At 44.7% G+C, this 25,343-nt stretch overlaps 1 protein-coding gene across 1 annotated transcript in view; it reads left to right on the forward strand.

Moving 5' to 3' along the window:
* ACAD11 (acyl-CoA dehydrogenase family member 11) overlaps positions 1-23,573 on the forward strand; it is a 60,898-nt gene extending 37,325 nt beyond the window's left edge. Inside the window, exons 14-20 of the mRNA XM_037524328.2 lie at positions 11,077-11,143; positions 11,754-11,839; positions 14,093-14,164; positions 15,056-15,210; positions 20,524-20,640; positions 21,456-21,565; positions 22,396-23,573. Of these exons, the coding sequence (XP_037380225.1) occupies positions 11,077-11,143; positions 11,754-11,839; positions 14,093-14,164; positions 15,056-15,210; positions 20,524-20,640; positions 21,456-21,565; positions 22,396-22,510 (722 nt within the window). The 3' untranslated portion in view covers positions 22,511-23,573. The remainder of the gene's footprint in view (positions 1-11,076; positions 11,144-11,753; positions 11,840-14,092; positions 14,165-15,055; positions 15,211-20,523; positions 20,641-21,455; positions 21,566-22,395) is intronic.
* Positions 23,574-25,343: the final 1,770 nt, after the last annotated feature.

Below are 25,343 nucleotides of genomic sequence, written 5' to 3' on the forward strand. Positions count from 1 at the left end.
TGGACCATATCGTTTATGTGACGTTTGCTGTCTGTTTTCTTTCAGCCTGCATTAAAATATAAACTTCATTAGAGCAGGAGCTTTGGTTTGCTGTATTTACTGATACATCCCGAGTGCCTGGAATAGTGCCTGCCACATAGTAGGTGCTTAATAAACATTTTTTGGGAAGATTTTTATTTATGCGTACAAGAGCTGGGGTATCGGCCAGAGGTGCAGGGATTGAGAGGATTCACCAGAGACAGAGTGGGGAACAGAAACAGGCAGACTGACTGAAATACACTGCTGAGGGCGAGACAGGAGAGGTCTGCTGCGCCATGTGGGTAGCTCCCTGGCTGGCCCGGGATCGAACTCGTGCTGCAGAGGCTGCGGATTGCTTCATAGTGCTGTGCTTAACCCCTTGAGCCACCAGGGAGGCCTCTTAATAAACATTTTGAACCATAAATGATCCTGCTTCCCTTCTGATTATTCTCCCGTTTCCCCTGCCCTTGATACTGCGCTTCTTTAAAGACTTGGCTGTACAGTTGCAGCCTCCTTTGTTAGCAATTGCATGATCTCCCCAACCCATGTAACTCCTGCCTAAGATACATCTCCCACTCGCCAGTGTCCCACCTCCTACTCAGGATTCAGATTCAGGCCTGAGCTTAACCTTACTTAACCCAGGAGGCCTTCCTTAGCCTTCTAAATAAGATCAGAACCATCTGGTCTTTACTCAGCTAGTACTAGCATACTCAATCATCAGGACTTAATACATTTTCTGTCTTCTACAGTGATCTCATATCCTGCTCTCTCCTCAGCAGTTAGCTCTATGCCTTACTCTATACCAGTTTACTGAATAGTAAATATATGAATAATGAATCTGTGTTTAAGTAAGTTATCTTCCACAGACCTTTAAGTTAGATTTTCAAGAGCTGGAATTTTAGATTCAGATCTTCCGTCGTAGCCTATTTCCACTTTATTATACAATCTCTTATAATTCTTTGTTAGCCCATGAGGTCATCTATTATAGAATGTTGCTAAGTATTTAATAGGAGCTCTCTCTTTACTTTGCCTCATCCCCACTGATCATGAGCTTTCTTGTAAATAGGATTCTTCCTGTAAACCAGTTCCAATCTTTGTGTCTTTTAATTTTGCTGACTCAAGTTCATGCCCAGCCCTTGGACATAAGGATCTCCAGATCAAGCTGCCTCTCGCCTCTGCAGCCGGCCTCCCCGGCATCAGTTTTGCATTTCACAGTTTCAGTTACCCCTGGTCAACCGCAGCCAGAAAATGTTACGTATAACAAGGTGTTTTGAAAGAGAGGTTTCATTCACATAACTTTTAATCTATTGTTATAGTTGTTCCTTTGTTATTATTGTCTTTAATCGCTTGTTATGCCTAATTTATAAATTAAACTTTATCATAGGTATGTATACTATATTGCAAAAAGTATAGTTTATATAGTGCTCAGTAGTATCTGCCTGGTGTAGTGTTCAATACTATATGGTTCACTACCATTTCAGGCATCCGCTGGGGGTCTTGGAATGTACCCCTCACAGATACGGTGGAACTACTGCATTTTTCGGCTCTTTAGACAGAGCTAGAATAGACGATGTTACTAGGGGGCACTTGGTGAAATATGAAAGGCGATCGTGTTGTCCTGTCGGTACGCAGCTTTTCAACCAACCTACTTGATGCTCCTCTGCGCCTTTATTTCTTGTGTACATTTCTTCTTCTACGTCTCATGCCCTGAAGATCTGAGTCTTCATGGTTCCAGTTGGTTGCTCACTGTGCGTCACCCACCTTTACCTGCCCTGACAGACATTTCCCCTGTTCGTGAGGAAACTCTCCAAACCCATTTCTCAATCTCCTGCTTGTGGTGCCATTTTACTTACTAAGAGATGTTGGGAAAGTGATCTGACAGCATCCCAGCTGATTATCACAGAAAATACCCCTCATCTTGAAACATGCATTGAGCGTTATTGAGCTAAACCTATGATTTCTTTTTTTAAAAAACATTTATTTTTTTATTTATTTATGCACACAGAGCTGGGGTGCAGGCCAGAGATGCAGGAGGTGAGAGGACTCACCAGAGACAGAGCAGGGAGCAAAACAGGCAGACTGACTGAAATACACTGCTGAGGGGAAGCGGGGTGAGACCGGAGAGGTCTGCTGCACCATGTGGGTGGGTCACTTCCTTAGTAGGGGGCTGAACTCAGGCCACAGTAGCTGGCAGATAGCTTAATAGTGCTGTGGCTTTAACCCCTGCACCGCCAGGGAGGCCCTAAACCCATGATTTCTTTTAGTGCCCATATTACACATTGAATTCATAAGAGTTTTTACTTAGCATTTTGTCTTACACATTTGCTAAAACATTTCCATGTTACTCCAAACTCACTATAAATGGCATTTGTACGAGCTAGAGAATGTGTACAGATTATCATAATTCTCCTCACCTGTCCTATATGTCTCCTTATAAAACATTTAAAATGTTTCCAGCATTTTGCTGCTACAAATAATGTCATAGAGAGCGTCTTTGTATCAAAGATATTGTGGGAAACTGAACTCAAACTAATCTTGCTGAGTGTTGAAGAGTGTGACTAACCATGTGTCACTACCCCTTTTTTCTTGCGCAAAGATAGTAGTATTACTGTTCACACAGTAAAAATAATCCTGGAATTCTTTCCAGATAAACGCCTAGAAAGCTCCCTTGTTTTCGTAGAAGGTTCCATTTTAGGCACGTATCACAGTACATTTAAAGGCCTTCTATCTGCAGATATGGGTTTATGCTTAATTCTTTAGTCATCTCATGCAGCTGTCATTTCATTCAAGAGTAACTTTATCTGTCAGATAAATCGCAGAAGTTGGGTTGATGGATCAAAGAGTAAACGAATCTGTAATTTCGATGTGTGTTGCCAAATTGAATCCCACAGGGAATGGTATTACTCTGTCCTTCTCCCTGTAAGGTATGGAGTGTCGATTTTCTGAGAACCTTGCCAACAGAATGGGTTATTTGACTACTACTTTGCTTTCTAGATGACCAGTAATAGAACACTGCCTCCCTTTCCTTGTGAGCCATAGTGAAATACTTTCCCCAAACGTTTTTTGCTTCTTAATTTTATTTTTTGAGGCCAACACTCTTATATAGATAAACCAACTGATCTTTTGATTTCATTTATCATATTTTAGTTTAAAATTTCTTTCCCATCCAGAAAGTTCATAAGCAATAGCAGGGACATGTAACATTTATTGAATACTTATTGGCTATAAACTTTCCCAGAGGTGGGATAGTGAATTTAAAAGCTTGTTTTCCCAATTAAATGTCATATACTTCAAGAGAACACATAAGATTATTTTCCTTTGGGCCTCCCCGGTGGCGCAGCAGTTGAGCGCTGGGTTGCGAAGCTACCTGCAGCCTCTGCAGCGCTGGTTCAATCCCCGGCTGCTCCCCGGCCACCGGAGGAGGGTCCCACATGGCGCGCAGACCTCTCCTGCCGCCCGCTGCTCCCCTCAGCAGTGTACTTCGGTCCCTCTGCCTGCTCTGCTCCCCGCTCTGGCTCTGGTGAATTCTCTCACCCTCCTGCGCTTCTGACTGTACCCAGTGCTTGTATAAATAAATAAAAATAAATCTTTAAAAAAAAAAAAAGATTATTTTCCTTTATAGGATTGTATGATAAATGGGTTTTTTTTTTTTTTGGCAGATGTTATTGTAGAACAGTACTTAGCTCATAATGACTTTTAATTTCAACTTGAATTAAAGCTAAGTATTTGTATAAAAGACCAAATGATGTTTAAGCGGTTAGTCCAGAAATACAATGTTTGTAAAAGAAATATCCTTGATATTTTATGAATGGCTAAATGTGCTTCATAATATAAAGCTGCTTGCACCACATTCTTTATTGTAGCAGACCACACCCATACTTAACAATCATGATTTTTCTCTGTCATCCCTTCTTGTGTTAGAGAAGGATTTTGTCTGATAACCATGTGGTTGTAAGAGACTAAGTAAAAGGCAAATGTCAAGGATATCATTTACAGCTTGACTTAACCCTGACACTTGAACAGAGTTGAAATACCACAGAGTCTGGATTAAAAACAAAAGTATCTATGCCATCTGTTTTCATTCACAAAGGCGTGTGACCTGGCAGATATATTTAAGAGTTTTCCAGCCTATTCAGATTTCCTCTAATATATCTCATTTTCGACATTTGGCATCCTGTTCATTAACTAAAATAACATAAAAGAGCAAAAACTCTCTTTAGAAGAAGGACATTTCAGCTGCTGTACCTGCCAAATTTTGCTTGTGTTTAGGATGAGATGATGTTATGATAAAGTGTTGCATATCTCGTGGTTGCTGTCTGAGGCACAGTAGAGTTTTGGTCACTTACCCTCCTGAGCACCAGTTGACTAGGAGCTTTGACTGCTAGTCATTGACTCCTGCCATTGACTCTATGACAGGAGTATTATACTGCCTCGCACTAGCTTGAGAAAAGATCAACACTCAGAGTACTCTTTCTGCTGAATGCACGTCACTCTTGTACCATCATATAGTGGAAAAACTGTAAGTCAGGCCATCATAAGTCAGGACAGTCTGGGTGTGGGTGGGGCATCTTTTCTCGTTAGAATGTGTCAGATGACACGTCCTTTCTAAAGAGAATCCTTTCAGAACTGATTAAATGGCAGATTCCATGCAATTTGAAGGAACCCAAATTGCCAGCGTCAGTTTTAAAGCAGTGGCATTCTGATATTAACTCTATTTTGTACTTGTCATTCACGATGCAACAGGTCTTAGAATAATGGTGTTTCATCATAATATTGATGAGCCCAGTGTTGAACAAAACTATGTCTTTTGAGAGCCTGCTTTCTTCTATGTCATTTTGCCTAAAGCTGAGGTTTCCACAAACCTTGAGCAACATTAAGTGAGCACTTACTATAAGATTAATTGAGGGGATTATGGTTTTAAATTCTTGGTTTTAAAATTTTAGAGCTTCTAAGATTGCTAATTTTGCTGATTCTTATGTGGCCATGTTTTGAGGTGGTCGTTCAGCTGACATTGACCATGGACACATGAACATACAAGAACTCGGTACACTGGGTAAATGATGGCCTGGTGTTGGCGAGGTTTAAAAAAGAAAACTGGGGGAGCTGCACCTCTGATGTGGTGGAATAAGCGCCTCAGATAACCTTCCCACAGATAACAATTGAAAGCTACAAAATACATACAGACCTCCACACATGCATCAGTACACACACGCAGATGGACCTGCAGGCTCTGGGGAGTGACTGAGACGGGCCAATTTGGGGTCAGAGTCCACACTGGAGGCCAAGAGAGGCCCAAGCGTGAGTTTTCCACTTTGAAGCTTTGGCCTGAGGACACTGTGTGGTATAAGAAAGCTGAAACTTCTCAGGGAAACTTGGTCTTGTGGCCTGAGGAACCCAGGACTGCTGGGAAATGATGGGGTAGGGCGGTTAACCCAGCAAAGGAGAAGGTCGCATGTGTAAACTTTGCTCCTGTCTCTGGCTGATTGTTCCAAAGTCAGGCACAGGGCAGACATAGGGCATCTGGTAGACACAACTAAAGAGCTAAACTGAAATTTGATCTTCCACCCACCTAAATTCAGACAGACTCTGTAATTTAACTAAGTTTACTGCCCAGTAAAACAAATGCATCAATGCTTTTTGCAGGAATAACAGAATCTAGAGTCTCCAAAACCAGAGTCACCATGTTTGGAATACAATCTAAATTAGTCACCAAATGGAAAATGAGGAAAACATGACCCATGTTCAAGGCAATAGCCCCTTCCCAAATGACTCAAATGTCGGGATTATCAGTTGCAGTATCACAGCAGCTATTATAAATTTGCTCAATGAGGATGAGAAAACTAAAAATATCCAACATATCAGAAGAAAATATAAAACAAAAAAGAACCAATTGGAAATACTATAATTGAATACCTGAAAAAAATTTCAGTGATTTTTTTTCCCAAGTGAATGAGCTTTGTAACATAATGGAGATGACAGAGGAAAGAGTTAATGAACTTGAAAATAGACCTGGAGAAATTATTCAATTTGCAGAAAAAGTGGAAGGAAATGGAGAGGCTCAGGGAGTTATGGGACAGTGTCAGAAGGTCTAAAATATGTGTGGGTGGAGTTCTAGAAGGAGTGGGGAGAGGGGAGATCGGAATTTAGAGGAGCATCCAAATAATGGAATGTAATGACTCAGTGCTGTAAAGAAAGGAGCTACCAAGTTAGGGAAAGACATGAAGGAACCCGAAATGCAGATACTAAGTGAAGGATTCATGCTGTATGATTTCAGCTACATGATATTCAGGAAAAGGCAAGATTTGGAGGCATTAAGGAGGCATTAAGGAGGCATGAATAAATAGGTGGAACACAGACGATTTTGGGGGAAATGAAAATACTCTGTGACACCATAATGATGACTCCATGTCATTACACCTTTGTTCAAACTGTACAACATCAAGAACAAACTGTAAATTATGAGCTTTGGGTATTATGTGTCAATATGGTTCATCCCTGGTGGGGGATGTAGATAATGGGAAGGTTATGCGTGATGTGGCCAGTGGGTGGCTGGGAAATCTCGGTACCTTCCCCCAACTTTGCTGTAACCTCAAAATTCTCTAAAATAAGATCTTTATATATGTAATATATCTATAACAAACTCTAATCATGCTAAAATTGTCATTTATTAATGATATAACATGAATACATTTAACTTGAACTAGGGACCTTTGTTGTCGCATGTCAAGACACAGACTAAGGACTTTTCAAGACATTGTGAACTGTTCTGCTTGAACAGCTGTCGGAGTCCAGCTCGGGTAAACAGGATTAAGAGAGGAATCTGATTGAGCCGAGGAAATAAAGAAATGACAGACACAAAATAGAGTTTAAGAGAAGCGGGACCCAGGGGACGTGAGGCCTCTCATTCCTGCTGAAGCATCCCGAGAGCCTGGTGCAACTTGTTTTTATTGATACAAGCAGCCCCTTCCCTCAGGTTAATTACCGGACAATGAAGTATTCTCTTAGCATTTGGCCTTGTCGGGCACACATTCACGCCAAGGTTCTGCGCCATCAGGTGATTTTATTTCTTTTTCTAATCTAGATTGTCCCCCAGACATAGTTCTGCAGGCACAAGAAAGAGCATCCCCATCTGTACACCGGCCCATCCTCCCACCCGAGCTCATCGATCTTTTAGTCATGACCAGTCTTCTAGCCACAACCTTGATGTTTTCCTTGTCTCAGCACTGCATGCCTTAGGGGTCTCCAACAAACAGCATTGCAGTTCTTTTGTATTTATGAAAATGCTTTAATTTTTCTTTAATGAAAAACCAATTCATTCCTTTCCAATAGAATAACTTCCCATTTTATTTTATTTGAAACAGTGGCATCCAGTAATAAGAGTGTGTTGCAAAATGCCCCAGAAGGGTAGAAAAAATGACTTTACTCCTTGTCTCATACACCATATAGACAACAATCATGGATTTGGGGGGAAATGTTTTGTTTTTTTTTTAGATAATTTTGCCTAGCAAATTTGTTGTTTGAGTACAGTGTGGCATCTAATGGCTAATCATTTTTTTTAAATTTCCTATTCCAGTTACTTAAAAGGCTTCTCCCTCCCTTTCTAGTTATAGACAGAATCATAAATGAACTGATTTACCTGTGAGGCAAAGTTCAGTGCAGTTACCCTGGAATTCCCATACGTCCCTTTCCTGGGATCCACAACCTTCTGGATCATTTGGCTCCCTTTTTTCTTGATTTATTCCTTTATTTTGTTTGAGTGCATTCTTCTTGAGAAAAACATGCATAGTTGGTAAGTTCTCTGAGGTCTTACATGTCTGAATATGTATTTATTTTGCCTTCATAGTAATTGGTATTTGGGGTGGGGTAGGACTTCGAAGTTCAACTCTGTCCTGTCGTCCCGCATCCCCTGCTGGTGATGAATCGATGCAAGTGTAATCCCTGTGGCTTTCTACTCCAAGTTCTTTGATAAATTGTTCCCTTCATTTTTATCGCTTTCATTTTTCTCTGCGGTGAGTGCCTTTCCCCCCAGTATTGGTCTTCTTATCTTTGTTCTGCTGTTTTCAGTTTCTGACTTTTCCCTGTGGAAATGAGGGGAAATTTTCTTCACGTCACTTTTAGTGCTTCTGTTAAAGGTTGTTTTAGCAGCTGTGTTACTAAGGGTTCTCATTTGTTGTTCTCAGGTTGTTCATAGTCTCCTTTTATGGTTTTATGGATGCAATTCATTTAGAGCTCTCAGAATTCATTCAGTGGTTTTGTTGTTTGACTTAGCTCAGTTTTTAAAGGTCCTCTTTGTTTCTTTTTTTTTTTTAAAGATATATTTATGCTTACAAGAACTGGGGTACAGGCCAGAGGTTGGGGAGGGTGAGAGGACTCACCAGAGACAGAGCGGGGAACAGAACGGGCAGACTGACTGAAATACACTGCTGAGGGGAGCAGCGGGTGAGACAAGAGAGGTCTGCTGTGCCATGTGGGTAGCTCCCTGGCCGGCTGGGGCTCGAACTCGTGCTGCAGAGGCTGCGAACAGCTTCGCAGTGCTGCGCCCGACCCCTTGCACCACCAGGAAGGCCCCCTCTTTGTTTCTTGTTGTTGTTTTCTCCCCCTTTGGTCAGTTTTGCAGTTTATCTGTTTGGGCCAATGATTCTCCTTCATGCTGCAGACTCTTCACAAATAGCAGATCCCTGCTTTTCCTCCCATCCTGAAGCCAAAGGGAAGGGGAGCTGGTTGAGGTTATTTGTTATTAACACAGAGCTTTTCTCCAGCTATTTTTCTTTCCTGAGTGGGAAAGAAAGTTCTCACTTTAGTCAGCTGATGGGAAGCTTGGTCTCAGGCTGAACGCCCCTCGTCTCAGAACAACTATTTAGTTTTGTGTCACACTGGCCATGTTTCCTCTTGAGGCTGAGTGACAGATACCTGTGTGGACAGTGCCAGCTGGTCTGTTTACAAGTCCTGGATGAACCCCCCTTTTGGAGCCTCACTTCTCAGTCCTCCCTTCTCATTCGGGGGTCAGAGCCCTCTCCCTTTGCAGCCCCTTCTTTCCTTTTCTGGACTCTGACTTCTCTTCCCACTCCATGGGTTACTTCCCCTCCACCGATTTCTCTGGTCTGTTGGTGGCTGGCACTCCCAGGCCTGTGCCTCACCTCCTCCACTTCCTCTTCTGTTGTGGTCTTACACCTTCATTATGCTTCTGTATTTTTATTCCAGTGGGATCTCAGGAGTGGTGGGGGACACACGTATTTCCGCCATCTTGAATCTCCCCAGCTTGGTTTTAGAAAAGCTGCTCATTCATTTTTCATTGTAAATTCTGGGAAACTCTAGATTGTTTCCATTGTATAGTTTCCTCTGTTAGGCTAAAAGCATTACATCCTCCTTCTGTGTTCTTTCTACAGAGCTAGAGATTCATCTGTAAGGAGTTTCAGATTTTCAAATATAAGTGCTAATGTTCAAAGTAGACCCTTCTGTCTCACCTTACTCTTCAGTTGCTTTCTTTCTTCTGCTGCTTTCCCTCTGCTTGCCTTGGTCTCTTTCTCACAACTCTGCCCTTTACAAGTTCCTCTTCCCAGTCTCCTTTCAGTCTGTGGAATCAAAGTGTTTCTTTCCTGAGTCCGGGCCTCCTTCCCTCCCGTGTTCACTGTTAGGGGAGCTGTTTCCGCACATCTCAGTAAGCCACTTGTGTTTCCTCTTCACATACCTGCAGCACAGTTACACTGCTCACAAGTACTCGGAGTCCTGTGAGTCTCTAACTTCCGATTCTTGGTCCTCTAGCTTTATTCTTAGATCTATTTCCTTCTTTCTCCATATCATTTTAAAAAATCCCAATATTACACCATTTTCTTCACAAATATTAAGTCTGTTTTTCAGTAAAGGCTCTTTGGAAATCCCTGAAATGCCTTTTGGTTGTTCCGTGGAGTTGATCCTTCTTGCTTCTGGCATTATTCAACTATTTGCCATAATTCCTAACATTTCTTATTGACTCCTCAGATGATTTCAGACCTGTTGAAACCACTTTTTTTTTTTTTTAAGATTTATTTATTTATACAAGAACCGGGGTTCAGGCCAGATGTGCGGAAGGGTGAGAGGATTCACCAGAGACAGCGCGGGGAACAGAACAGGCAGAGGGGAGCAGTAGGCAAGATGGGAGAGGTCTGCCTCTCCATGTGGGATTCTCGCCAGCCGGGTTCGAACCCGCGCTGCAGAGGCTGCTCAACCGCCTGCGCCACCAGGGAGACCCTGAAACCACTTTTTGTAAGAATTTAGAAAAAAGGAATTTACTCGACTTTGTACAGCGGTGTTTAACTTAGTCTGACCCAGTTGCCTGTGGCCTTTTAATTGAAAAGACAGTTAAGTGGTTGTGTCCTGAGGAGCCAGTCCTCAGACCTTCTGGTGAAAATGAGATGCACTGTTTGCAAGAAGGTCCCACTGGGAAATTGCCATCGACCTCTGAACTATAAAATGGAGAGTTTGCATTAATAGGAGAATAGCTTTAAATTTTAAAATATCTAATTCTTAATAAAATAATAAATGAGAAATTAGGCTTCCTGAAGGTGGGCAGCTCTGAGTAAACCATCTTACTCCCCTAACTCCATAGCGGGGGAAATTAGGTTTTTCTCAACCACAGGTCAGAAAGTTAAGAACATACATGTTTCAATACTTTCTTGGCCATGTGTGAGAAAGATGAGCTCTAAACAGGAGGAAACACTCTAGGAGAATTTCACAACCTTTTTGGCGTGCTGACATCTGAAGTGGTGTGAATGGGGAGAGCTGTCCTTTGTTAAACTTAAAGGTTGCAACTGTTTCTTGCCTTCCTAGCCTGTGGCTATTTTTGTGCAACAGCGATCATTGATAGAGTTTGTTCTTGGCCTTGCCTAATCTATTTTCAGGGGAGGAGAGGTGATGTATAGTTTTGTGCCTAAGAAAAAAATTTAATAAATTTTCAGGCTAATTATTCTAATTGTTTTTTTTAACCAGGGATAAACATAGACATAGTAGGACCTTTAGGGTGAAATGTCTGAAAAATTTCCTTTTGTGATGTATTCCCTTGTTTTTTTCCCTTGGTTTTAGGAGCTGGGAATCCAAAGTGCAAAATATTCATTGTTTTGGGAAGAACTGAGAACACCTCTGCCAGCAGGTAATCAAACAACTGTGACTGAAGACTCTACGGGGGAACAAACACCAGTCATCTGATTCACTCAATTTACTTAAAGTCCATGACTTACAAATCTGAGCACTAAAAATAATATATTATGAAGTTAAATGTCACATATTTATGTTTCACAATTATTTTGCTGAAAGATGTATTTAGGAGACATTTTAAGGAGGTTGGCTGTGCATTCCTCACTATGGGATTAAGAGAGTGTTGCTGAATCCTCAAAGCTGTTTGGTTCAGATTAGACAACATACAAAACTTCTCAGAACTCTCTGCAAGTAATTAAGTGGTCAGGTGTGTGGATCAGAGGCAGACATCTTGGCAAGTTTGCTAACAGGCATCAGTTCCCAGTTCCCACCGTGGAGCACTCACAAGCCATGGTCACTGATTTTCAAACAGTTGTTCTTGTGCCAGATCACAGCCCACCTCTGAATGCTCAGCATAGGTCATTTACTCCATTCTCGTTGCAGACATTACTGCTTATGTGACGACATGACAACAGCAATGGACATGACAATTGTGGCCTAGCCTAACATCTGTTTTCTTTTTCCACTCAGCGAATGTTTGCTAACATCTGCTTTCTTTTGTCCAGACACAAACAACACAGCATGATTCTTGTTCCGAGAAATACACCTGGAATAAAACTTGTAAGACCTTTGTCAATTTTTGGCTACATGGGTAAGTACTCAATCAAGTTGCACATGCATTAGCCAGCGGGAACCTAGAATCTGCCATCACACAGAAGGGAATAGCTATAATAACATGCTAATGTGGGAGATGTTTTCTTAGACATCCTTTGGCCCTGACAACCATCTCAGTTAAATTTCAGCAGAGCTCAGCATAGAGTAATTAATGCAGCATCCTACCTTGTTTTATTTACTTTGGGGAAAGAGCAGATTGTATTCAAGGAACAGCAGCTCTGACAGCTGGTTTTCTCACTGTCATCTGTGGGAATGGATCAATGAAATAGATATAGATAGGTGGTGCAAGGGGTTAAGACGCAACCTATGAAGCTATCCGCAGCCACTGCAGCACGAGTTCAATCCCCAGCGAGAGAGCTACCCACATGGCACGGCAGACCTCTCCTGACTGGCCTGCTGCTCCTCTCAGCAGTGTATTTCAGTCAATCTGCCTGTTCTGTTCCACACTCTGTCTCTGGTGAATCCTCTCACCTCCCCAGTTCTTGTATGCATAAATATATAAATCTTTAAAAAAAAAAATAGATAAAGCTAGGCCATCCACAATAAAATTTATCTTTCTTTCAAGTTTAGCTTTCCTAGCCAATCGACATACATGAACTACTAATAAGCATGAGCTTTGACTGATTTGAAGGAAAGCTTTTTCTTCCTCTCTCTGTGGGCGGAATTTCTTGGATGCAACTCTGCTTTTGTGTCTTGACCCCTCCTCATTTTCTTCCTGTCGTCTCCCTGCTACTCACGTCATCCACTCAGCTCCAGTGTCCTAGGCTGTAGAATGCATGTGTGAAGACCACAGGCCAAGAGCTCTGTCTTCATGGAACCTGCATGTGGGGGGGATGAGACAGGTAGCAACTACAGACATGCCAATGAGTCAACAGAGAGCTGCTGCAGCTGCTGTTTTGAGTGTCTATTGTCTGGTGCTGCGCTGGGGTATCTCGGCAGCTCCTGTGAGCATCTCCTGTTGCTCACAGGAAACTCAAGACAGCAGCTGCAGCAGACAAACAGCTACACTCACGCAGCTCAGTGAGGCGCCTGGCTCCCACTCTTCGCCTGTTCCTTCCAGGCTGTAATAGCAGCAAAGCTGGGAACAGTTTCAGTCTCTTGGCTACCTGCAAAGTCTCCAAACTTTTCCTCTCTGAGGTTGGCTGCCAGAGGCCTCTCCATGTCCTTCAGAGACCCTTAACAGCCTCTGGAAGATCAGCACGGTCGGTTGGGGCAGAAAGGGCTGACCCTGGAATTGCTGAAGATCTGAAAACGCTGAAATCCCCAACGCTGAACCCCTGGGGGCTCCTTCTGCAGCCCCTTATATTCCCCATCAGAGTCTCCACACCCACGGATACGTTATTCATATTTTGCCTGGGGCTGTCCATCCTCACCAGCACCCCCCCAGGGGGCGCCCCCGCCCCTGCTTTCCCCTCCCTCCCCCCACCCCCCAGTTAGGGCGCAGCTGTAGAATAGACCACAGGTTCAGTGTTGTTGGCAGAATGGAGATGAACTCACTGGAGCAAATGGTACTTGGGAATTTGTTGGGTTGCAGAGAACAGTGGCCTTAAAGACTCTCAAAGTGGATTTAAAATATAGTTTCACTGCAAAGACCCTGCATTACAAACCTGATGTTTGAATTTTCAGAATGACAAGTTCTCCAGCACCTTGCCAATTCCCCATGTTCAAGGCCAAAAGAAACTGTGGTGAAGGCTGGTTATTAATGTGTATTCTGACAGGAAAAGGGTGTGGAGTTAGCATGAGATTATCTCCAGGACTTGGCAGGAAGGAGGGGTATGCAAAGACAGAAGTGGAATGTGTTTCTGGCCTCAGCCAAATGCCAGGCCTTGCAGGAACCCACCCAGACCGGGAGCAAACGGTGAAGGCCGGGCGTCTGCTTGGTCTCAAGTGACTCACTTTCAGTTTTTTCCAAGCACAGTTTTCCTTGCAAGCCCACCTATAGAAAACATTAAAGAAGCAGCAGTAATAAGATAATAATAAAATAGTCTGCCTGGCGCTGCAAAGCCCACTTCCCTCTTCAACTTCAGAAATGAGTTTGGTAACCCCTTGTCCAGTGACTTCCAAAAAATCTCTTCTAAGTTGAATTGTTGATGAGTTTTCTGGCTTTGGGTCTACCCAGGAATGTCTGTGACAAGGGGGCTGAGTGATTATACTTCAGTGGATTGATTATATGCGACTGTTTTTTGGTCAATTCCTGTTGGTCTTGACAATTTTGTTTTCTATTTTATAGATAATTTTCATGGAGGACATTTTGAGATCCATTTTAATCATGTGCGAGTTCCTGCCACCAATTTAATACTAGGTGAGGTACTTTGGAAAAGCTACTCTCCAGAACTGTGTATTAAAAATATTGTCAGGTCTAAATCTGGGAAAGATGGGCAGTCTCCCTCAATTTAGATACTTTCCCCTTTACTCCACTTATAAGGGAAATTTTGAGGATTTTCTTAAATAGAATAAGATTTTATCTCAGCGTTAGCTAGGTTTTCTGTATCACATCAACTGAAAACATAGCTAAATACAACAGTAATACAACTAGGATGACATGCTGTTTTCTAAAAGGTGAACTTCACGCCTCTGGTTGTCTTCAGACAAAAATTCAGTACTTTCTGAATTCAAGTCTTCTGCACACAATGGAAGCATGAATAACATTGAGCACTGTGCCTGGAATGACTTCACCCTCTTACTTACTGGAATCCCTCCCAGGCTTCAGAGAATGTCTCAAATGCCACCTCCTGCAGGAGAATTTTCATGTTCCTCCCTGCCGCCCCTTCCCAAGCCCCAGTGCCTGCCAGGCCCTGGAGGGACAGTGTGAACTATTTCTCCCTCCTTTGCCTGCTTTTTCTCTCTCATCTCCCTTATCTCGGGCTCCCTTGCCCCCCTCCTCATCTAGACTCCAAATGCATGGTGGAGGAAGGGCCTCTTCTGCCTTCGCCACTGCCTGCTCATCAGCTAGCTGTTGCGCTGCAGGTGCCCAAGACACAGTTCTTAACTTTGATCAAAACGGTTAATAATGGCGGCTTAAAGAACACGGAAATCAAAAATCCCACACGTGTATAAGGAACCTTTTTTATAGATCTGAGTTTTCCCCACCACAATACCATTTTTCTTGAGGGCAACTCATTCCTTCTCCAGGATTTGTGTCACTAATGAAAAGAACAGACTGTTGCCACTCTCCTGTTCTCCGTTCTCACAGGTGAAGGCAGGGGGTTTGAAATGGCCCAAGGCCGCCTAGGACCTGGCAGAATCCACCACTGTATGCGAGCAGTGGGTTTGGCCGAGCGCGCTTTGGAGATCATGTGCGAGCGGACCACACAGAGGGTGGCCTTTAAGAAGAAACTCTATGAACACGTAAGGGCGATCACCCATTGGACTGTCTGGTAACCCAATACACTACACTAACCTTGAACAAAAATATTGTTTCTTATTCAGAAAGATGTCCTCTGCATAAACAAGGTAATAGACACAATGTATATTCACTTATGTCTTAAAAGGTTAAGTAACTCCTGAAGTGGCACCTCAGCCCACACAGAGTGGACAATTTCTTCTCCCTTCTCTAGACCACCTGGCCTGCCATGTCCTTTGTTCTTATGGAAAAATACAGACTGTTTCATGGCACCACGCCCAGGATTCTTTGGCGGAAACTTACAGTACAGGTGAAGGCAGGGGCTGGGCTGTTGGCCAGGCCCAGGCACCACGGGAGGAAGAGAGAGGAGCGAGCTTTGGCAGACCACAGATACCCTCCACCTGCTGCCCGAGCTGGAGCCCAAGAGTTGCTCATGGCATCATCACACATTGCTTCTGCCCTGTTGTCTTTCTAAGTTTCTATCCTGACCTGGAGCAGGAAAGCCCAGGACACACCGGTGAGAGACAGGTGTCCCTGTCATCCTGCTGGAGGGCCACTTTCCCTGGAGATGTGCTCACCCTGGGCTGGAGGGAAACTCCCTCCTGCTTTGTGAAGTGTTAACGTACCAAGCAGAACAAGCCTGGGCTTTTCAGAACCATGCCTGCTTTCACTGGAATCTTCTTGCCTCTGGCTCGGAGAGCATGATCTAGCAGAGGCAGATGTGCGTACCCATCATAAATACTGGGGCCAGCTTTTTATGCTTTTGCTTTTTCAGTGTATAAAAATAATGCTCCATTTCCCTGAAATTAGAGCCGCCTTCCGGCCACCTTCTAAATTATTCCAGGGATGAAAGCAGAAAGTTCTAAAGTTCAGCCTTAAGAGTAAATCTGGCAACTCCTTCTGGCACTCTGTTTCTCGCTTCTGGATACTTTCCAGCAAATCTGGGGTCTAATGTCCTTCATTATAAAGCTAAAAAAGACAGCAGTGCTTTTGGAGTCTGTTCTTGAAGTATTAATTTCCCATTTTCACAGCAATCAAAGCAAGAGACTCTCATGACTGCTGGCACTTGCCCGAAGTTGCTCATTCAGAGCCTCATCTTAATCATTAGGGCAGAGCGAGCCAATAGGAGCACGTGGTGAGCCACAAATGTAATTGAAAACGTTTTAGCAGCTGTGTTTTTTTTCCAAGTACAAAGGAGATGAGACTGATTTTAGTAAACCTTAATCCATTAGATCCAAAATGTTATCATTTCAACATGTAATCAGTATCAAAATATTCTCACAAGAAGGAAGAGGGCCTATGAGCACTAAAGTGAGGTGCCTGTGGACCCCATAGTCCCCTCACTGCCACCCTGGGAATGTCGAAGTCAGTGCCCCCTAGCCCGAGAGTGCCCTGCACGACTTGTTCACACCCTTGAGATCACCAGCAGTCACTAGCGCAGGGGTGAGGCAAGTCTTAAGTGAGAGCAGTTGGAGGGGTGGCGGCCCCGTGCACTGCTGTGCAGACCTCATCGCAGCCTCCAGATGCCGCATCCGTCATCTCTCTGCTTGGCTGTTTCTCTAGAGGCGTCTCCTCACTGTTTGCTCACAAACCCACGCTGTGCGCCTCGTTGATGCACATGCCTTGTTGCTGCATGGACAGATGGGGTGAGGGGTCGGGGCATTTCAGAGGGGACTGAGCGGCTCCAGTGAGGAGCCTGCCTGTTGGCACCTACCCTTGACAGCTGGAGAGGAGGGCCTGAGGGACAGCAGGCAGCCTACACCCTTGCCTTCCTAATTTGGACGCCACTTAGTGTTGACTTGTGACTCGAGCCTCACACACCCAGCACTGTCGTCAGCCCACGGACTTGAGCCAGAGCCTCGCTGGATCCCAGGATACCAACCTGAGCTGGAGCCCCTGGATGTAAAGGCACAAAGAAGTCAAATTATGGGAACAGCCATTTAAAGTCCCGACCTGTGTGTGTGTGTCTAATCCTAATAACTGCCAATTTCACAGTCCAGGATGCTAAGGAAGAATAAGAAGCTTCATTTTCTCAGAGTAGAAGGTGGGGGGCAGCACTTGTAAGCACAACTAAGAATTTAGCAAACAGTGTCACTGTCTCCCAGATAAAGCACAGAAGATAGCTTCTAAAAATAGTATTAATAAGGTATTTACCTTCTTTTTAAGATACTGGTTCTAAAGTGCCTGTGTGCGTCTGTACATCGCCACTCAGACCGGGCACGTCTCAATGCTCAGTGGCCACGTGCCTCCCGCAGCCTCTCTGTGCTGGGGAAACTGACCACATACCCACTGCTGGGGAACCAGCCTGACCAAGTATAAAAAAAAATTCCAAGGAAGGTCAGTGTGGCTCAAATCTAAGCGCTGGGATTGCCTGGTGGTCATATTTATCTTAACAAATCTTATTCTCCATTGTAAACACCAGTTCTGTTTAGGATGGGGAGCCCCAAAAATGTAGCACAGCCCACAGGAAGCGTTTGTTATATCTCCTGGGTTTCACTGCTAAATTAGAATGTTTGGTGGCTGGTGGGATTCAGTGACCTTTGGTCTCGAGATGCCCCACTCCCTGCCCTCTTCCTGCTGCCCTCGGCTTTGTCCTGTTCGCAGACTGGTGTCCCCAGCTCTGCAGTGATCCTCTGCTTCATTCCAGACGTCGGTCCCTCGTTGACACACCTTCTTTGTCCTTTATCAGTCTTACTGGAGGTGTGTTGATTTTATTGGTCTTTTTCAAGAATATACATTAATTTTTAATATAGAAAAGGTACAATAGAATCATAATGTGTTAGAATTTAATATTAACAAGATGTTTATTTTACTGACTTTCTCTATTTTTGTTTTCTATTTTGTCGATTTCCGCTTAGTTAGGTTCTTTCTTTTGCTTTCTTTGGATTTACTTTGTTTTTTTCCTAGGTTCTGCATGAGTTATTGTTTTTTTCCCCCTCGCTTCTAGCACATGGGTCTAGTGCTGTAAATCTTCTCGTGTCAGTTTTTGTTTTACATATTCAACAATTCTTGTTCTATGCAAGCGCATTTAGGATTGCTCTATCTAACAGACTTGCCTTTTTGTCTTTATATGATAACCCCGTCTGTCTCTGGCAATTTTCTTGGCTCTGAGGTCTCCTTTATCTAATATTGATATAATTGCTACCACTTTCCTTTGATTGGTGTTTCAAACATATATTTTCCCCCCTTTTTTGCCTAGTCTACATCACATTTGAAGGGAATTTCTTCTAGATGGCATATAATTGGGTCATGTTTTTTAATTCATCGTTTTGGGTCTTTATAATAATTTATATTAGGATTAAGTCTGCCATTTTATTTTTTGCTGTCTGTTTTCCCTCCTTAGTTTTTGCTTTTTTTTTTTTTTCTGCCTCCCTGTGGGTTAATTGAACAATTTTAGAATTCCATTTTGTTTTATCCATAGTGTTTTTCAGTGTCTCTTTTTTAACCTAACTCTTCCAGGTTGCTCGACATTGTATAATGTAAGACTAAAGTTGAAAGAATCGGACTACCTGGTCTTAGACATACTCTAAGCTTTGAGAATAGAGACAGTGTGGAATTAGCAAAGGAAAGACACATGGCACTTTGCAACAGATTAGATATTTGCAACTGACTTTTCTTTGTGGGTGCCAAGCAGTCGAATGGGGAAATAGTAGTCTTTACAATGAGTAATGTTGAAACAATTGGACATTCACTGGCACAAGAATGAACTTTAACCTAAACCTCACACTTCACACGAAATTTAACTCCTAATGGATAAGTCTACATGTAAAAGCTAAAACTATAAGCATTTTAGAAGAAAACATAGGGGAGAGTCTTTGTGACCTGGGATTGGGCAAAATGTTCCTAGGCACCCAAAACATGCACGATAGAAGAAAAAAATGGCATATTTGACTTTATTAGAATTAAATGCTTTTGCTCTATAAAAGTCTCTGTTAAGAGAGTGAAAAAAGCAGTGGGCTGGGGCTGGGAGAAAATATTTGCAAATCGCCTGTCTGATGAATGACTTATATCCCGCATAAGAACACTCTAAACCCAATGCAAGCAAATGCCTTCAACAGACATGGTATATATAGAGAGAATATATAGATGGCGAGTAAGACATTAAAGTGGGCAACATCACTTGCCACAGGGGAAATTCATATTTAAACCGTGGTGAGATCTCTCTGCAACCTTTTCAAAATGGCTAAAATTAAAAGATTAAATCCCAAGTGTTGGTGGCTTGGAGAGCAGCGGGGATCCCCTACTCGGCTGAGGGCGTGCAAAATGGTGCAGGCGCTCTGGAAAACAGACAGCTTCTCATAAGCATTTGCCACATGACCTAACAATTCTATGCCTGGCATCTGCTTCAACAAATGCAAGGTATGCTCATACTAGAATCCACATGCAAACATTTACACAAGTAAATATTGCGCAAACATTTATACAAGTTGCGCAAACATTTACACAAGTTCTGTTAATAATCACTCTGAACTGGAAGCAATCCAAAATGTCCCTCGGCAAGTGAATATAGAGAATCAGACTATGCTATACTCCTACAATGGACTGATTCTCAGTGATAAAAATGGCTGGACAGTGGATGCGCAGGGAAATCTAGATGAAATCGCAAGGCATTATGCTGAGTCAAAGAAGCCAGTCAGTGAAAAACTCAGCGTATGACTCCACATCGGAGATCCTGGGAAAGACAAAGCCATCGTGCTGGAGACCCAGCCAGTGGTTGCTGGGGGGTCGGCATGGGAGGTGTGATGACAGAGGGTCAGGTTAATGGGGAGGGGACTGTCCTGTATCTTGATGTGGACATGACAGTCAGATTTCACAGAATCATTCACCAGTCTGTGAAAAAGGTCATTTTTCAACTAAAGAAATAACAACAACGTAACAGTGAGGACGGCTGCACCGGCCCCACACTGAAATTGCCTTGGGAATTTTCTAGATTGTTTATGAGCAGGTCCACCATCATACACTTAACCAAGTTTCAATGAGATGAAGTCATTAGCGTTCAGAAGGGCCAGCAGAGAAGTGTTGTAGCAAGACATTTGCTTAGTTCAGCTACCTGAACTTTTGACAGCAAGATCCAAAGTAGATGGTGTGTCTGAGCAAACATGGTTTCTCCTGAAATCTGCCAGCGTCAACGGCAGCGTTCTTAGGGTATGTGACTGGCTAGTGTGTATCAAAGGAATGAACTCTTCCATTCAAAAATATGTGTAGTGAGGGTTGGGAACAATCCTTGGCCTAGAAAGCATCTACGCCTGGCTACAGGCTGGGTGACATGCATACCACCCACAGCTCCTCTCCCCGCTGTGCCCTCTGCTCTCCCGCAGGAGGTTGTGGCTCACTGGATCGCAGAAAGCCGCCTTGCCATCGAGCAGATCCGCTTGCTGACCTTGAAAGCTGCCCACAACATTGACACTCTGGGCAGCGCTGGCGCCAGGAAAGAGGTGAGGCCCCTCGTCCCCCTGTCTGCCAAGCCTCCACCACTTCTCCTACACATTCTGGTTTCACGGTGCCTTGATGGCACCCAGAGTATGGGGAGCTTCCAATGATGTGGTTCCAAGCATCTGTCACTTGCTGGTTTTCCTCTCGCTGACTGTTTAGGGAATGATTTCCAGGCCACAGAATATCTAGAGTGTTTTGAGATGCGTCAGCAGGGGTCGGGATTACGTAGAGTCTATGAGAGTTGGAATCCCCCCTCAGTGTGTCACTTCCTGCTCATCTTATGACCTGGGGCAAAGCGTCTAACCTTTCTTCCCACAGCCTGGGTTCTAGTGCAGAGTGCTCTGGATAGCACAAAGGTGCAGGTAGCGCCAGCGGCCACCTGGTGAGGGCTTCAAGGCATCTCTAATCCACAGCCACTGACGTGGAATAAGAATGTGCTTTCATCCAAAAAGCCAACACAGTTGCTAAGACAATACTGATCTGTGAACTCTTTTAGGTGATTCCTAAGGTGATAAATGTGCTTTATCAGCTGCCTGCAGTCCTTTTGAAAACAAGGCAGGCTATAAACAAATTACTGAAGCATGATCTGGATAAGATACCCTCTTCCCAGAAGGTCTGTACTGGCTGAAATATGGCCCTGAAAACTGCATCACAGCCCATATCTCCGTTGGCTGTCATCAGAGGTCCTGTATCAGTGGCGAATTGCACTTTGGAAAGTTCCCTTGTTTCATTTCACAAAGAAAATAGAGATTCTATCCAATTTTGCCCCACTGCATTATCTAAGATGAAACATTCTTCTCATGCCTCGTGTGTGCAGGTGGCAATGATTAAAGTGGCCGCCCCGCGGGCCGTCTGCGGCATCATTGACCGGGCCATCCAGGTGTGCGGAGGTGCGGGCATCTCCCAGGACTACCCTCTGGCTTACATGTGAGTGGATGTTATCTAAGGCCATCTAGTTCAGTAAACTTAGAGTTAAAGATCCACAAACGCTTGACTCTAATTGATTAAGAGGAAAATAAAGATGGTAGCGCTGCTTGGCGCATCGCTGACGGCTAGTGAAGTGACAGGGCCTTGTGGGCCATGGAGCCCGGCGCTCACCGGTCCTTGCATGAAGCGTGAAACGGTTCACATTTTACTCCACCGTGTTAACTTCTGCATGAGGGGACACACAGAGGCTTTCTGGGGGGTAGCAATAGCTTGGGAGGTCACTGGAAACAGGAAGGAGGGGAGGGGGGGAGCAGAGGTGGCCAGGCTTGGGTGTGCTCTTGGACAGTGTAGGGGGAGGCCTGGGCTGAGCTCACCACGTGTGCCAGCCCCAGCTCAGGTCCAGGCGCGGGTGCTGGGGGTCAGGAAGGAACACGCCGCATTGCCCATCATCCTGGAGAGAGACTCTGGTGCCCTATCCTCACCCCCATCCATTTTTGACCATGAGAAAAATTAATTATATAGTTAGGATTTATTTATAGTATGTAATTTTCATGTATTTACTTTTTGGGTTACTTAAGACATCTCAGTTCTGGCCACTTCTACTAACCAACCCACAGCAAATCAAGACAGATTAAGCCCCGAGCGCTGCCGTTTCGGTGTCCGATTCCCAAGGCGAGAATTTGACCGCAGCATTGCAAAGCCCTTGGGCTGCTCTCCTGCTTTGTCCCTGTGCTCTGATCTCATCATGGCCTTGGCAAGATTTCAGACATGAACAGCCTTGGCTTAGAACCCCAGCAACTCCCTCTTGGCGGCCTCTCTTCTCTCCCCAGGTATGCCCTCGCCCGGACTCTGCGCCTGGCAGACGGCCCCGACGAGGTGCACCTGTCCTCCATCGCCGCCATGGAGCTGCGGGACCAGGCCCAGCGCCTGCGGCCCAAGATGTAGGCCGCCCGCGGCTTCCCTTGGGGGGCTGCAGGGGCTCCAGCCTTTGAATCTCACGGCCTTTACAGCAGATTAAGGACAGGATTAATTGCTTGTTTTCAGTAAAGATTTGAACATCTTGTTTGATCAATGGGTTTTGTTAAATAAGGGTCACCTGGGTTTTAGTTAAATTAAGAAATTCTATAGCAGTTGTCAGCCTAGTACCCTCTTTTTTAACATTTTTTTTAAACACTAAAATTATAAGGCGATTGTAGTGGGGAGAAATAGCTCAGTGAAACCAAAGGTGTGGTGGTGGAAGAATTCACCAGAGAGCATGGAGAACAGGAAGGGCAGTTTATTGGAGCATCCTGCAAGAGAGCAGGAGGCAAGAGGGAGAGGTCTGTGCGGGAAGGATTTGGGGCTCCCTTTTATAACCTTTTTTGAGAGCTTTCAGGATGGGGTGTTGGTCTGTCCAACTGGGGGACACTTTCTGCTGGGACATCAGGTTTTCCAGGTGTAAGGGCAGGAATGACACAGGGCAGGTTTTCTGTGATCCCATGCAGATGGGGTAAAGGAGGAGAGAGTCCTGGAGACCTCGGCGGCTTTTCAGGCTTTTATTGGGATTTACCGGGTACGGGGCAGGTAAGGGTGCTGGGGGGCCAGGAGGCTGGCAAGCTGCCCAGCCCCCAGCAAGTCTTCACTCTGTCTGGGCTCTCTGGTGATTGCTGCTCTGCTCTCTCGTGCTTCTGCTTCTGCTTTTCTGCTTCTCAGCTTCTACTGCTTCTCTGCTGGCGTCCCCGTGACGCCGCCCTTAAAAGCCCAGTCTCAGCCCAGGTGAATCCCATCTACCTAGGCCCACACCCTACTCCAGGTGCCCGCCATCAGGCATGCGTTCAGGACCGCAGGGTTCCATCCTCTATCCTGATGGCGGGAGGGCAGAAAAGCCTGATACTTTTTTTTTTTTTTTTTTAAAGATTTATTTATTTATTTATACAAGCACTGGGTACAGTCAGAAGCACGGGAGGGTGAGAAAACTCACCAGAGCCAGAGCAGGGAGCAGAGCAGGCAGAAGGACCGAAGTACACTGCTGAGGGGAGCAGCGGGCGGCAGGAGAGGTCTGCGCGCCCTGTGGGACCCTCCTCTGGTGGCCGGGGAGCAGCCGGGGATCGAACCGGCGCTGCAAAGGCTGCGGGCAGCTTCGCAACCCAGCGCTCAACCGCTGCGCCACCGGGGAGGCCCAAGCCTGATACTTTTACCTTACCCGACACCAGGCCTTCCCCCAGGAGGCGTCCTGCTGGGTTCCCTTGGCCCTGTTTGCCCAGAATCCCCACAGCCCCCTGTGGGTGAGGCGGGCCCAAGGCAAGGTTCCCGTGGCAACCCTGGGGGGGCCCTTCCTTATCTATCTTGTCTCCCAGCATTGTTAAGCTGAGCAGAGTGCAGACTAAGTTTTAACTCTCTAAAGTGACGCCCTGTCAGAGTTGGTGAGGTTAGTGGGAGAGCTAACGCGCAGGCATGAAAGTACTTTTATCGTTTGATTCTCAGGCATCCTTCCACTTGTGCAAGTGGTCAAGGGACACTTTAATCATTACTTTTTTAAAAATGCAGTGGGGTGCTGGCTTCGGCAGCACATATACTAAAAAGTGGGATCTCCTTTCTCACACTGGTTGTAAGGTTGGGTGGAAACGTTCTAGCACTGTCTAGTCTGGGTAAAGATGCGTGGCCCACTGGGCCATTTCAGGATTCGTGCTGTCGTAACTTAGCAGGGAGCATTTCTCCGTCACATCTGAATGCAGTTTAAGGTTAACTGGAAAACACGGCCTGTTATGACAACATAGAACTAAGAAAAAATTTCATTCTACAATGTTGATGAGAAGAGTGGGCGGTGTAAGCTACCGGGAACTTGTATAGTTTGGGGGAGAGATTAGAGACGGTCCTGGGGCCCGTCAGCACTGTTGGGGTGGCCACGGCTGTGAGCAATGAGGAAGTGTTTTATTTTTTAAATTTTCAATTAATTTAAATCTTGAGTGTCAACTCAGTTACCTGCAAACTTTTAAGAGCTTGCGACCGCTGTGGGATGTGAGTCGGCTCTTTCAAATGTAAATTTTATGGAAGCTAAACACAGCGCAAATATTTGGACTGAAAATATAGGATGCAAATGAAGAAATAGAGTACGTGTAAAGGATGCACCGGATTTCAGTGTGAAAAGAAAGCGCGGTATGTCAGCAGTCCTTGGAAACATTGAAAGAGTGCAGAGGTGACACTCTTTGGGATCTGCTGAATGAAATAAAATGTTATTAAAATTAATTCCACCCGTTTCTTCTACTACCTTTTCAATGAGGATGCCAGTAACATAGTAACTGGTAAATTTTTAAATTTCCAAATGAATGGATTTTTATTTAAGCTCTGTGTAATTCCTCATCAACCCATGGCTATTTGCAAAGGCTTCCCTGAGGCCCACGCTGGCTCCCCCACACTCAGGGTCCCGTCCACGTCACGGGCACTTGTGTTGTGTCCTCAAAACCGAAGTGAGTGAAAAGCAGCAAATTACATCCACCAGCCGCGTGTAGGTGCTTTGCTAGATTGCGTGGGGCTTACGGGAACACTTCCCTCCTTGCATAAGCTCCAGCAGTCACCGGAAGTTCCCAAGGAAGACCCTTCCCGCCCAGGCTTCTGAAGAGCTTCCAATTAGTAAAGTTCTTCAATGAAAATGTCATAAAGTGAAATGCACTTCAGAAAATGTCTGCTGTGAGCAGCTGTCCGACTCCTCTCCGCCCGTAGCTGCCTCCTGTTGGCCCTTCTACAGCGGGGGCCGAGCGCAGCTTTCCTCCACGTTTTTCGGCCTGGATGACTAAGGTGG

This window comes from Talpa occidentalis, unplaced genomic scaffold, assembly GCF_014898055.3.
Source record: "Talpa occidentalis isolate TD23 unplaced genomic scaffold, MPIMG_talOcc4v2.1 talOcc4.10, whole genome shotgun sequence".
Taxonomy (NCBI): domain Eukaryota; kingdom Metazoa; phylum Chordata; class Mammalia; order Eulipotyphla; family Talpidae; genus Talpa; species Talpa occidentalis.